Source organism: Rhipicephalus sanguineus, unplaced genomic scaffold, assembly GCF_013339695.2.
Source record: "Rhipicephalus sanguineus isolate Rsan-2018 unplaced genomic scaffold, BIME_Rsan_1.4 Seq1108, whole genome shotgun sequence".
Classification (NCBI taxonomy): domain Eukaryota; kingdom Metazoa; phylum Arthropoda; class Arachnida; order Ixodida; family Ixodidae; genus Rhipicephalus; species Rhipicephalus sanguineus.
The window spans coordinates 172,593-186,177 of NW_023614337.1; the positions used below are offsets into that span (position 1 = coordinate 172,593).

Below are 13,585 nucleotides of genomic sequence, written 5' to 3' on the forward strand. Positions count from 1 at the left end.
CAGAAAACAGCCTTAAATGTCAACCCCCGTATTATATACCGGTCATTGGTAGAAAAACTTCAGAAGTCTGGCCACTATGAGCAACTGAAGTCAACCGCCTCCATCGACATCGCTATCATCGGCGTCGCTTTGTTTACTACCAGCCTTGTGCCATGGGTGGAGTCATTTTGCGCTTTTGTTGTTGTCTTGTGAATCTATTTGGACTCCGAGCTGCTTTTTTTTTCTTGTTCTCGACCAGTGGCCGACGAGAGAAAACAAAGCACGAAGAAATCTGGTCTGAAGTGTGGGAAAGATGTGTTGGGATGCTAGCACACGTGAACACAAGCGGAAGCCGTGACTCACAAACAATAACTGAAAGTTTATCTTTCAACAGGTGTTCACGTTGCTCGATCGCCGGATACTCTTTCTTTGTTGCTTCCTGCAATGCTGGCAGGCACGTATGGCTATGATCAGCAGGCAGATCGAATGCATCACAGAAGCGTTCGCTAATGGTGGATGCTGAAGGATCACATCACGACACGCCACACGCAGCGATCAGAAGAAAACTTTGTTACGGTGCCACACGCAGCGTATCTAGAGCTGGAGACGAAGGTTGCTCAGTTTAACCGGGAGCCGCGCTTGCGCTGTGATTGCTACTGGTGACCTCAGAGTGCATCCAAATTACACCTGTCAAGATGGTTGTGATGTTTTCCGAAGATAATGCTTGACCCCATCTTTTGGCTTTCTGCCATGTGGAACTTACGTGTAAACGCATGTGTAAATAAATAGCATTTCCACTGTGCACCATTTGAAATTGCGTTTGTTTCACGGTAAAAGCGCCTTCTGATATTTTGGCCATTCCATGCACTTTGTATTTATTTCAATTTTCAGTAGTTAGAAGTGGGGGGGGGGGGGGTCGACCTATATTCAGGTCCGACCTATATTCCGGTTTTTACAGTAAGTTTTTATGGTACCTGATATTCATAACAGGTATACATTTGCAACATGTTAACATATAACACATTTTAAATTTGCTTTTTTATGCAGTGAAGGACTGATTTTTCGGACATGTTCGATAATTCCGACACCTTTACAGTGTTGCCATGTGCCGGATAGAGCGAACGCATAAAGACGCCTGAAATGTCAAAAGTTAAAACCCCTTGCAATTTGATTTTCATCACTCTTTGCTACGGCTGCAGCTTATAAATGCCATTAACTGAAGCCACCACCGCCTCTGTGTTATTTATTTCGCAGCCCCAAAGCAGCGCTCTTGCATGCTGGTCCGCTGATAACCGTAGCAGATTCTAAAAGACTGCTTCACTGCAGTGCAGAAGTGTGGCCTAGTCAAACATACACAATATGTTGCCGTGGTGCATGCAAAGAATGAAAAGGGGCTGTAGCCACAGGGCATTAGCATGCACCTGCCGTCTACTGTCAAAGTACGAGCACTGAGACACTTTGAAGTGTACCAGCAGAGACACTTTTAAATGTACCCGGCACGCCTTCCGAACTATTCCAGATATATGACTGAGGAGGTTAAATACCTTAAGGGGAGATGCGGGTCGAAAAATGCGAGTTTTCTAAAAAAATTATCGAATTTTTGTTTTCAGCTGTTTTGTTAAGATTAGTACCTCTACTGTTCTGAAAAAAAAAATCAATGTCGAGACTCAACTGGAAATGCTTTAAAATTGCGTCTAAAGAGCACAAGGTGGCTGTCAAAAGGCCGAAAGTGTGTCATCTTCGAGCACCTTGCCGCTGATAATGCGCCGCCGCTCGCCATTGTCTACCGCATGAGGCGAAGAGCCGAGCCTCACTCTTCAAATAACGACGGTTTCCCGCGCTGCTGCAGCACAAGAAATAATAAAGAGAAGCACGCTTTTGCCGCCTTTTTCGAGCGCCGCGACTGGCTTTAAATCACGTGGTACGGATCGGGAGCCGCCATTGGCCGCTGCGCGCCTGTGTGTGCTGTGAAGCCTACTTGCAGGATCCGTGTCTCGTCGAGCAGCGCAGCTGAACAACGCTTTTCTCGAGTGCTTATCCGTTATGGATGAAGAAAGCCGTAGGAAGCGTGGTCACCGGCCTGTGAAGTTTCACGCGGCGCACAAATTTCGAGGACGCCGGCGCAAATCAAAGCCGAACACTCAAACCACGAAAAGATCGTCTGCGCCGAAGGCGTAGTGGCAGTGACGACGATGCATCCGACGAGTTTGCTGCAGCATTCGAATATGTGAGTGCCTCCCAGAAAAAGATCGGACTCTTCGAAGACGAAGAAAAATCACAGAGCGACGAGTCTTCATTGATTGCTGATATGACAGCACTGAACGTGTTGGTTTAATCGAGGGCACTCCAGTTTTGAACGTGTTCTGGAAGAGCTTGGCGTGCTACCGCCTCATGATCTGGTTGCTCTTGGCTCATTACGGGACAGCACACGCCAGAAAAAAATGTCTCAAAAACTAACAGGAGAAGCAAGGGCTCGTCGGTGTGCGCTCAAGAAAAAATCTCTTGTCGAGGAGTCAGCTCGAAAGAGCCGTGAGGGCCAAACCTATGGTGCTGGCGCATTTTAATGGCAGTGGCCACTGCAAGGAGGATTGTTCTTTCTTGTGTACAAATTTCGTCGCATTCAATGACATCTTTGATAAATAAACATGCAATTTTGACTTTAAAACTCGTTTTTCTCAAAACACAAATTTTGCCATTTTTGTCAATGTGCCCCTCCTTTTTCGGGTACTTCTGGTGCTCAGATCTGCATGAAATTTTCCCAGATTTTTTCCAATGTACGAGAAATGCAATTATCTTGTTTAAGTTTCAATATTCTTATTATATAATAAAAAAATGTTATGTAAACTTTTACTAGGGTAGGAGAAATATGAACTTCCCACATTAAAATTTTTCACGTCTAGTACATATTTTGTATGGACTTCCTAATTAGTTATTTGCATTCCACACTTTATTTGAAACATTATGAACTATCAATTGTAAAAAATTATTGAAGTTTAGGTCTGAAAAGAGGGGGGGCAAAAGGCTTAAGTTTTTCACTTTGTCATGTTGCAGAACTAAAAGTATGCAACTTGCAAGAAAACTAATTATATTTTGAAATCAGCATAAAAAGTTCTATAAGCAGCTCAAGTTTCATTGCTCTAGGGTGAATATTAAAGAAAAAGTGTCTTCGAGTAGCATCTCCCCTTAAGGGAGATGCTACTCGAAAAATGGCCTTTTTTGTGGAAATTGTCACTTTTGACATTTCACTTGTAAAATTATGTTTGGTCATTAAACTTTTATTTCCCCGAGTATCAAGGCTGAATTCAGATTAGAAATCGGTGAAAAATCTATTTTATTTGGGCAATGTCACTCTGGCCTCAGCCACAGCCGGTGCTGAGGCAACAGTGTATGGTAAGTAATGTGGTAAAGGGGAAAGCATGAACCATGTGGCCAAGCACCAAGGCAGGGCACTCCGTAAACTGCCATTACCATCTGCATGTGGGGATAAGTTGAAAGATGATGCAACACAAGAGCTGCAAAATTGCTACGAAATTGCAATAGCACCCACATTAAATGTCCAGGAAATGTATCTTGCCATGCGAGCATCCTACTTTAATTCTAGCAACATGGCAGGAAGTCACCAATTCTGTTCAGAAGGAGTGACTTCCTGGTGTAAGCACGGGCGAGCCAGAGCTCTTTGGGAGTCCCTACCAGATTACACTCTAATCCTGGCCAATGAACAGGTGTTGCCTGTACATCCATTATATAAGCACCTCACAGATGAAAAGCTCTTGGTTCACTGTCTACAAGGAACGATGCAAGGTGCTGTAGACTTGCTCAACAGCAAGGTCTGGCTTCTGTGTACAAAGACAACACTCCCATCCTGTACAGCTGTGGAAGCTGCAACAATGGCTACCTCGTTCTTCAATAAGGGATATTCAAACTTTGAGCACATCCTTCAAGAGCTTGATATACTGCCACCTGAAGAACGTGTCACCCTGGGCCACTCACATGACCAGAGGCAAATCAAAAGAGTGTCTGTCTGCATGCAAAACAGCCGAGGCATGAGCTCATCACTGCCACATGGTGAAGAAAGTGCACCTTTATGGCTAATTTAGGGGCTGGGAGGGATTAACATGTGGAGCCGGATGTTTTTAGGTGCGCTCGCTGTTGAGTGTGGACTGTTCTATGCTCTCACAATGCTAATCACACTGTATATTGAAGAATACACGCATTTATAACTTTCAAATGCATTTTTCTCAATTTCCATTCTGAGGCAATTCTGACATGGTGCACAAACTTTCATGCACTTAAAATAGTTCTATCGTAACGAAATTTCACACAGAGCTTCTTCAGCCCTTCTAAAATACAGATATCTATATAAAGTTGCACTATATTTACATATTTTTGGTTTCATTATTGATATGCTGATAGGGGAGATGTAAAATATACATTTGGTACCCTCGATTTTTTTTATAAAAGGTAGCAAGTTAAGCAGACATTTGAGGTACTTTTCAGTACTGTACTGCTCATGTGCAGCAAAATGAGCCATCTTGGGATTCTGTGTGAAAATTTTTAATAAGCTAAAAAGTGTGCACAAAAAACCCAGTATTTCGTTGTCAAAGTTGTAGTAACTCTGGAACTATTACAGTTACCAGAAAACTAATTACAGTTTTGAAATCAGCATCACAAACTACTATTACCTAAAATTTAAAAGTTCTAAGTCAAAAATTTTTTAAAATCTTTTTCGAGTAGCATCTCCCCTTAAGAAAAAAGAAAAAGCATGCATTACTTTCAAAATGCCCCAATTTCAGAACAATTTCAGAGTCCCTAGAAAGTACGAAAAATCAGACATTAACTGTATCTGACAATTTTCTATAGCCCACTTTGAGGCTTGATTGAACTCTTTTTCCTCAAGCTGATAACAGGCTTCAAGTACTCATACTGAGAGTTAGTGGCAAAATGCAACACTGTATGATTATTGTTAAGGCTTCATGTATCGTTAGATGCATTCAGATCAACACCTCCTCTAACTATATGCCTGGACCGTTGCTCCTTTTTCCATAGAGAGCCTCCTTCCGAAACCAATCACTCAAGCCAAGCCTCCTGATGCATGCTGCATGCAGGTGCCGTGGGAGAGCGATCGCGACCGTACTGCTTAGCCACGTGGCATAACGTTGGCAGCTGCAAGAGCTGTGCGTGTTTAAAAGGGAACACTAGAAGCCACTGTACCAAAAAGGAGGAGAGAGCAGGCGAGGGAAGGTCAGCACGTTCGTGGCTCACGTGCCAGGCATTATGTTATAGGAGGCGTTGACTCCGCTAGACAGTTCCTCCCAACAAGATGCCAACCTCGTAAGACATACTCACACTTCAGGGTCGAACATGTGGCGAATCTTGAGGCAAGTGGCTGGCACGCAAGGCGGTCCCGGAGGGGCACCCGTGGCCCCCTCTGGCTTTCGAATGCCTTTCCCTGCACACCTTGGAGCGTGGTGGGGAAGCCGTGCCCAACCAGCGCCACACCAGGTAGCTCTCTCCCTCGATGTGCTGTCGCTCCGTGCGCAGGCGGGATTCGTTCCGCTCGAGGAATGTGACCGCACTCTGCCACAGGCTGCTCAGCTGCTTCCTGCAGTCATTCCAACAGTGGGTAAGACTCAGCCCTCATTCAGAAACCAACCGTATCCAGTACAACAAAAATGAATGTTCTAAACCCATTTGAACAATAGTCACGGTATATTGAACATTCGCGAGTGAGTCAATGTCAAGCTGGGATTCGCACACAAATGTTCAACATACCATAACTTCTGTTGAACTGGGTTTAGAACATCCAGTTTCGCTGTACTGCATACTGTTCCGATTCCAAGTTATTGTGACATGTGATTCACTTTGTAATTCTTCAGTTTAGGAAAATTTGCCCCAAAAAGCACATGAAATGTTTTACATTTTAAAAACTACATATTTACTAAAAAAAATAATTCCATATTGAATGAGTACACAAATGCCCATACACTAAGCAAAGTTTCATAAAAATCGATCATGGAAAAAAAAGTTGAGTGCCATGTACCCCCTTATGAATCTTGAGTGCCAATGCAGCATTTGATAGACGTTCAATAAGACTAGGTATATCGTTCCACATTTTAATACCACAAGCAATATTGTATGACAACTGTAAATATTGGGAAACTATCAGCAGGTTAATGCTATGCTCTGCCCTCTGGGTGTTACCATCGGGTTTCATTAAAACGATATTAAACTGAACAATCTTGGAAACTATTGATGTGTTAATATTATGCTCTTATATTGCCTAATGAACCAGATGGCATTATTTTGAGTACTGTGGCTCAAAACATGTGTGCTTTGTATGCTGTCACGTGTTGCCATGTAAATGGTCTCCTGCGTCCTGTCAAGCTGTTATTTTGTGGCTTTTAGCCCATGAGCCCATCCAGAATATTTTTGTTCTATTAAAAGAGAATTTCACTGAACTTATTGAAATGGTGGCGTAGCCATGCCCATGTGAGAGAAATAAGCATTAAAACTTGCTCCTATCGAATGTGATCATGCAACATGCTCCCATCACCGGGATCCCCCCCCCGTCAGGTGATATCATGTAAGGAAAATATGACGTACCGTTGGGAAGGGCTGATAAGCTGTCTCCCGTGCATTGTGCGGGAAGGGTTCTCTGCGTTGGCTGCTCTGCGTACTCCTTCACAATAGCTGAAATGGTATAAGTACAGTCTGTGACGTTCTGACATCCCCACTGGCATTTGAGCTAATCTAGTGCCTGGAATTTAACAGAATACTCCTCCCCCTAAAAGAAAAAAAAAGCATGCTGCACTAGACTCCTGTCAAGTACAAATAATACTGAAATAAACAGATCGATTGATTAAGCTACCATTTGCACAATAATAGCACCCTGCTTATGATATATACATGTTACAAAGTTTTAGTTTGCAATTTTCGTGAACCTAACCTAACCTAACCCAACTCACCAAAACCTAACCTAAACTAACCCAACACACCATCTGCACTGGTTGAGCGAAAGGAGCCATACTGAAAGTTGTCATCATTTGCAATACTAGACGTAAAAATGAGCGCGGTATCAGTGGTGCCATCCGGCAGCACAGAAATCAACCAGGTAAACATTACAGTAAACAAGTACATTCTCATCACTGTTGGTGTGAACGTAAAGCAGTGTAATTGCGAGTGCATTCCCTAATTTAATGTTTCTATTGCAAGAGCAATTTTCAAACACACAAAGAATGCGTCTATAAATGATGTTGCACGAAGCTCCACAATATGTCCCTATACTTGCAACAACCTATCTTGGCAGTGGAGCGAAGGCTACGGAGGGGGAATCTGCACATTTCTGTTATTACGCAAGCAGTTTGACAGCTTGTAGCTGATTTCAGTTCCAGTTTCGGTTTTGCTTGCTCGCAGCATTCGTTGACCATTCAGGCTGACGGCACGTTACCCCAACATAGACATTGCAGATAACTCGCATGGTCTGTTTTGACAGACATCTTATGTTACATTTCGAGTATACCTTCCTCGCAGAACAAAACAGCGAGTTTGTGACCATACATGGTCCAGCCGGCATCGGGGGCATCATGTTTACTGTGAGAACAAGTGTGCGGAAAACGTGGCGCCGACCAAGAAATGAAAAATAGAACTTGGAAACGGGTTGCCAGCAAAAACACAGAAACACATACACAGGAAGAAGGCGTTACACACGGACGAACGCTGGACTTTCACCTGTGCTTTATTGGAAATTGCATTGCCGCACAAGACTTCTCACGCATGCGCATTGCCGTCACTGCCCACGACATGTGACATTTCAAACTTATTTTTCTGCCAAGTAGGCATGCTCTTTCGATGTCAGAGACAAGGACGTATCGCTGACACAATTATTTATGATTTACAAGATGAAATGCTTCTAAAATCTCCCACTCATATCTTGTCTTTCCCCTACCCAAAATGGTCGTGCAATCGAACATCGGCAATGAACAGCCAAATTGCTTCCCAAGTCCCCACTCAAGGATGTATTATGTTCTTGCAACCATTTTATACACCTTCCCGTCTTCCCAATATAAACTTTGCCACATGCCAGCGGAACGCAGTAAAAATATCAGTCTTAAAAATAGAAAAAATCTAAGATATACAATTTTTTCCACCAACGGCTTCCCATACACGTTTTATTTTTATAATGAAAGCTTTATTTAGTTGACTAGGTAACTCTGATGATTTGAAAATAAAAATACATACTATTTATCGGCACGCACGTGGTCAAGCATGCGGTAACGTGGCATTACGCAAAAGCCATTGTGTATACCACTATACGGGACAGGCTAAACACCTCTGTTCACAGTCACCCACCTGTGATCTTTTCTGCAAGGTTGTAGACCTGCTGCTGCCAGCGATCCCTCCGTGCCTTGTACCACACCGCGCACATGTAGAGTGCCGCAAACGTCACGATTACTGCAGTCACAGTGAAAACAAAACAGCAAAAAAGAAAAAAAGAAAAAAAGAAATGCATAAATGACTAACCCTGAACAGTCACTGTCACATTAATCCACCTCCTTTTTTTCCTTTTAAATTGATAATACACTCAAACCTCATTATAACAAAGTCACATCTGCCACGAAAATAACTTCGTTATATCCGAAAATTCGTTATAAACGTTTATTTGGAACACTGTAGCTATGACCAAGACTATTCTTCATTTACTTCGTTATAACCAATAATTCATTATATCCGTGTTCATTATATCGAGGTTTTGAGTGTAGTACATGTGGCTTAGCCTACGGTGAAGGTAGAAAACCAGAGGCACTGGGCCGGCCAAAGTATAAATTTAATATACACACACACGAAAAAGGATGTTTTTTTAGCCTACTACAACATGTGAGTTATTGCAAGCCCTGCATTCATCCATTATGTCTTCATCCAAACTTTTTCACTTCATGCAGGTGTTTCAAGTTATCTCCTTCAAGCATAACCTGATGAAACCAACACACAAGCAGAAACATCCCGTAAAGTGGACGGTAGAATTACTGCCGCTGTAGCTCAATTGGTAAAGCATCGGATGCATTACCCAAAGGTTGTAGGTTTGGTCCCTACTGGCGGCATTGTTATTTTTTATCCACTTTAATTCATTTCCATTTATGTCACAATTACCACACTACAGTTAAAGACCACAAACAATGTCCCCTTGTCAGTTGGTTTGATCAGGTTATGTCTAACAAAGGAATGAGCCCTTGATCCATTCCCCTTCTATTCTTCCTCAAGCATGTAGTTTAATGGTACTAACCACCATTTCATAGCATTTCTTGACCTGCACTGCACTCAAACCTCATTATAACTGGGGCTGGAAAGAGCTTTACAGAAATATTTCTACAATTTGGACCAAACATCCTATTTCTCTTTAACCAGTTTCCACTAGGTCACAGACATAGAAATGAAATGCATGAATCGCTGTCAACTTTACCAACATGAACATCGCCCTGCATTGAAAGTTGCTTCATGAAAATAGTAAAAAAATGCCAGCTCCCGTGTCCCACTGCGGCAGCAAGCACTGTAAGATATTGTACTTGTCCTCATCACCTTTGGAATCAGCCCACATTGCCCAGTCCCTTCATCATAGAAGTTAGCATTACATTGTGCTGTGCAACAATGTAATGCCTTCGGGTTGGCCCAGGTTGTAACAGTTTCTTTGCCAGAGTACAACGCATTCTTCATGCTATCGCCACCATTATAATCGTCACTGTTCTGATGTTGTTATCTCAAGCATAATTGCTTGCCTTACGCAAACATGTTGGTCCTTCTAGCAATGCTTTGCAGAACCCTAAATGATTCTAGATAGCCAGCCACTGACGAAACCAGACTAACATACTTGCTAGCTCGATGGAAAGTCTGTCATGTATGTAATTGTCAAGATGTCATGCTGAAAACAAAAACAGGAGATTGCCGCTGTTCTACATTGAAACCATGATAATAAGGTATCTCTTGTTCAGTGGACAACGCTGCATTTCTGTCTTACCAAAAACAACCATAATGATCTGGTTGAGAAAGCTGTGCATCGCGAGGCGCAGGCAGCACCAGAACGATTTGACAGCTCGGTTGGCCTCCAGGGCGGACACAGCAGTGATTGGAGTGTAGGTGCTCAGCAACTGCCCATCAGAATCGAGGAGCCTGCAGCACATTCCACTGGGTCAAGATCTACTAAAGAAAAAAGTTTTACTTTGACCTCGTTAAACGAGTATGGACGTGACATTTTTTTAACACGTCAGTTTTTGTACACCATTTCTTCAGCTACCCTCAGTGACAGATGCATTGCCTAGCCTGGAGTGATGTCAGCACCAGGGGCAGTTAAGCAGTTTAACCCTTTGAGGGTTTATACCTAACAGGCACCAAAGGGCTTTCGCCATACATGTACGACATTGCCTGTATGTTTAAAACGCGCGCCTTTTTCGATCATCTCTTGCTTGGCATGTGCTACCACACTTTGGGAATACGTGGAATTTTTTTCATGCACCGATGTCTCTCCAACGTATTTTCCTTCTTTCCAAAGCGGTGCGCCGGTTTTCGCTTGCTCATCCGAGCATGTGCAGTGCAGCTGGTTTCGGTTTTGTCCTGCAAGTGGTTATCGCTTCTCGCACCCGCAAAGCTCATGGCTGTCTGGTTGCTAATCTCTCAAAGGGCTACCACTTGTTACTCTCTCGTTTAATGCTCCCTGGGGCATGATTACATCTGTTTCCATACGGCGCTAAATTACACAAATGATGCCGCCGTGGTTGCATTTCCTATTTTGAGGACTCGGGAAAAATTAACTCCGTCTTGTTGGCGAGAAGACGAAGGATTATTATAGCTTTTCCACTCGTTCTGCCTTCCAGACGGGCACACAACCATACAGTTTTCTTCCCTGCGCTCACTCACGCAGTTCACTTACGCTATGGAAGTGCACGCCGGTTGCTCTGCTAGCAGTGAGTTGAGCGGCGATTCTTCCGATGTGGATTATTCCCCAAGTGTATTCTTGTATGTCTGTGAGCTATGTTTAATACAAAGCATAATTTTTATTTATAAAAATCGCAGAAGTGTTTTTTTTAGGATTTTGCCTGATGTTACTCACGAATAAACCATGTGTATATAACAACAAAAACGATTTTTTTGTCACTTTACGGTCACGCAAAAAATTTGACAATTTTTTTCTTAAATAGATTCGTCTGAAGAATTTAATTCAGCAATAAGAAAAACACACATTTTTGGAGTGCATTTCACGGAAAAATTCGACCCTCAAAGGGTTAAATGGTCTGTTTAACCATGAATGACATCACACACCAACATACACACACTCTGCATTCTTCTTGAACTCCTCGAGGAGTGCCAAACTGTGGTGCAAGTAGCCGAAACGAGAGGGTACACAATCAGCACACCGCACCTCCACCAGAGAGAAATGCAACAAATGTGTGGAAGCAGCAAATGGACAAGCAATGGTGCCATCTATTTCTAAAGGCACGGCCTCTCTGTCAACTTCCAAGGTGATGATGGCTTACTTTATGTCTAGGCTTAGGTTCTGCTAATGAGGTAGCGTGAACATATTGTAATTTTCTTTTGAGATGCCATTTCAAAGTTGGCTTGTACGCAGGACTGTGCTTGGCCAAATTTGGCACAAGTGGCGCAGTTAGCATCTCGAATTCAACACAGATAACTCCTCAAGGTAGGCACAAAATGTACTGGTCAGAGTATCTTACTTGATTCCCCAGGCAGGGTTCTCAAACAACAGCAACAGGCTGCTCCCAAAGGCAGTGTCCTATACAAAAAGCAAAGAAAAAAAAAAGCAGGCAGAGTTAACATTCTCGGCATTGTTCAGTAACTTTAAACTTCGTTATAATGAAGTTGTGTGCAACACAATAGCAATTCCATTATATATCTCTCATTCATCATAAGAATATGTTCACTATGCAGATATCAGCAGATATCGGTGACAAACTTTTAAAATTTAAATTAGTCTATGTTATACCAAGACGATTATAGATAGGACAAGTTGCACTAGTACTCTTCTATATCTATAGGAAGGTTCTGGTGAACACAAGAACTAAAAACGCAAAACAGGTGCTAATCCTGCCTGAAAGGGGCACCAAGGAGAAAACCGATTTCCATAGTGCCAGCAGTGAACCCCCTCCTCGCAGTATCAAGAGCCCCATGTTTGCCTAGGAAGACGCTTGGTTCTTGCTTGAACTTGCTGCGACACCATAGCTTTTCACGGCATCTGCTAGGGTCTACATAATTCCATAATGGTATATAGTAATTACATTCTTCCAAGGGAGTGAGAGATTTAACACAAATAATTTCAGGAAACTTTACTGACAAGCCCGAAATCCAAAAAGACAAACAGACTCTAAAATCCGCAATTTTACGTGGATATTCAGATACCAAGGTCTCGACGCGAAATTCAAAAATTAAGCTTTGACCTTCATATCGTCCTCTGATAATGAGCCTATGATTGCGAAATTATTGATGGTAGAGTTCTCAGAGAATAATTTATCAGTCTAACCTTATTTGACGTTTCAACTTTAGTGTCCCTTGAACACTAGCTCTTACACCAGTTTCCTGTCATGTCAAGGGACCTTGACAGCATTGGCTTAGACTAAATTGCTCATTACATCAACAAAGCAGGGCTAAGTTCTATTTTGAAAGTTAACAGGGACTCATCTGGTGACCTTTGGTAACTTGCCACAAGCACAGGAGTGTACAAGCGTGCCAAAACACCGAAAACCTATCCCAACGCATGAAGAACGAAATGGCCTAACGTGCAAACAAACAACGTACAGTGATGGGCTCTATACTGTTGGCTCGCAGAAATTCCAGACAGGATGCAGCTGTGAGAGAGCGGTATGGTGTCTGTCCACACTCGTAATTGCCTACAAGGAAATCGAAATGGCTTTCAAACTCCAATATAATGAAAGACCCAACAAAAGAAAGGAAAGAAATACTTTACCCATTGAATAAGTGCCCCAATGCCAAAAATGGTGCCCAAATAGCTATACAAATACAGTAGAACTCCTCTAATAATAAAAAAAAAGCAGCATCTGGGAAGCATAAAAGGCGAATGTGCGGTTAAATAAAAAAAAAAGAATGCTGCTAAATAATAACAGATGCATTGCACACAACTCTACTTCAGAAGATTTTATTCTTCAGTTTAAGGCTTAAAGAAATCGTTGATGGATGTCTGGCGTTTCTTTCACACTTTTGCCAGAGCCAGGCCCTGTTTGGGCACTTGGATGGGATTGTGGCCATCCACATAGCTAAGCTCACTGACGTACCTCCCCAGCACATCCAGTGCAGTGACAATTCGCAGCGTATCAGGCAGGAACGCTGCGGGAACTACGTGTGAAAAGGAGATTCTAATACACAGGTGTCTGTAGATTCTTTGCTGTGGCCAGACGCCTGAAACCTTGTACACGGGAAGATGTATAAGTGAGGAATGTACAAGTGGGGTTCTAATATATCAGATGTAAGGTGTAAACTGGGCTAGTTGAAAAGTCGGTGTATTAAATCGCTGGGTAAAACAATGGCAACGTAAACAAGAGCATGCAGGATCAGGACTGTTTTAACAAGCTTTTCACGCTGATTTGAA

The 13,585-nt window shown here is 42.7% G+C and overlaps 1 protein-coding gene across 1 annotated transcript in view; it reads right to left on the minus strand.

Annotated features, from left to right (window-relative positions):
* The window catches only part of LOC119376167 (inner nuclear membrane protein Man1-like), a 41,315-nt gene that overhangs the window by 7,037 nt on the left and 20,693 nt on the right, over window positions 1-13,585 (minus strand). The window contains 8 exon segments of the mRNA XM_037646091.2: window positions 5,326-5,379; window positions 5,381-5,581; window positions 6,583-6,628; window positions 6,631-6,669; window positions 8,329-8,430; window positions 9,989-10,140; window positions 11,700-11,758; window positions 12,778-12,869. Coding sequence (XP_037502019.1) covers window positions 5,326-5,379; window positions 5,381-5,581; window positions 6,583-6,628; window positions 6,631-6,669; window positions 8,329-8,430; window positions 9,989-10,140; window positions 11,700-11,758; window positions 12,778-12,869 — 745 coding nt within the window.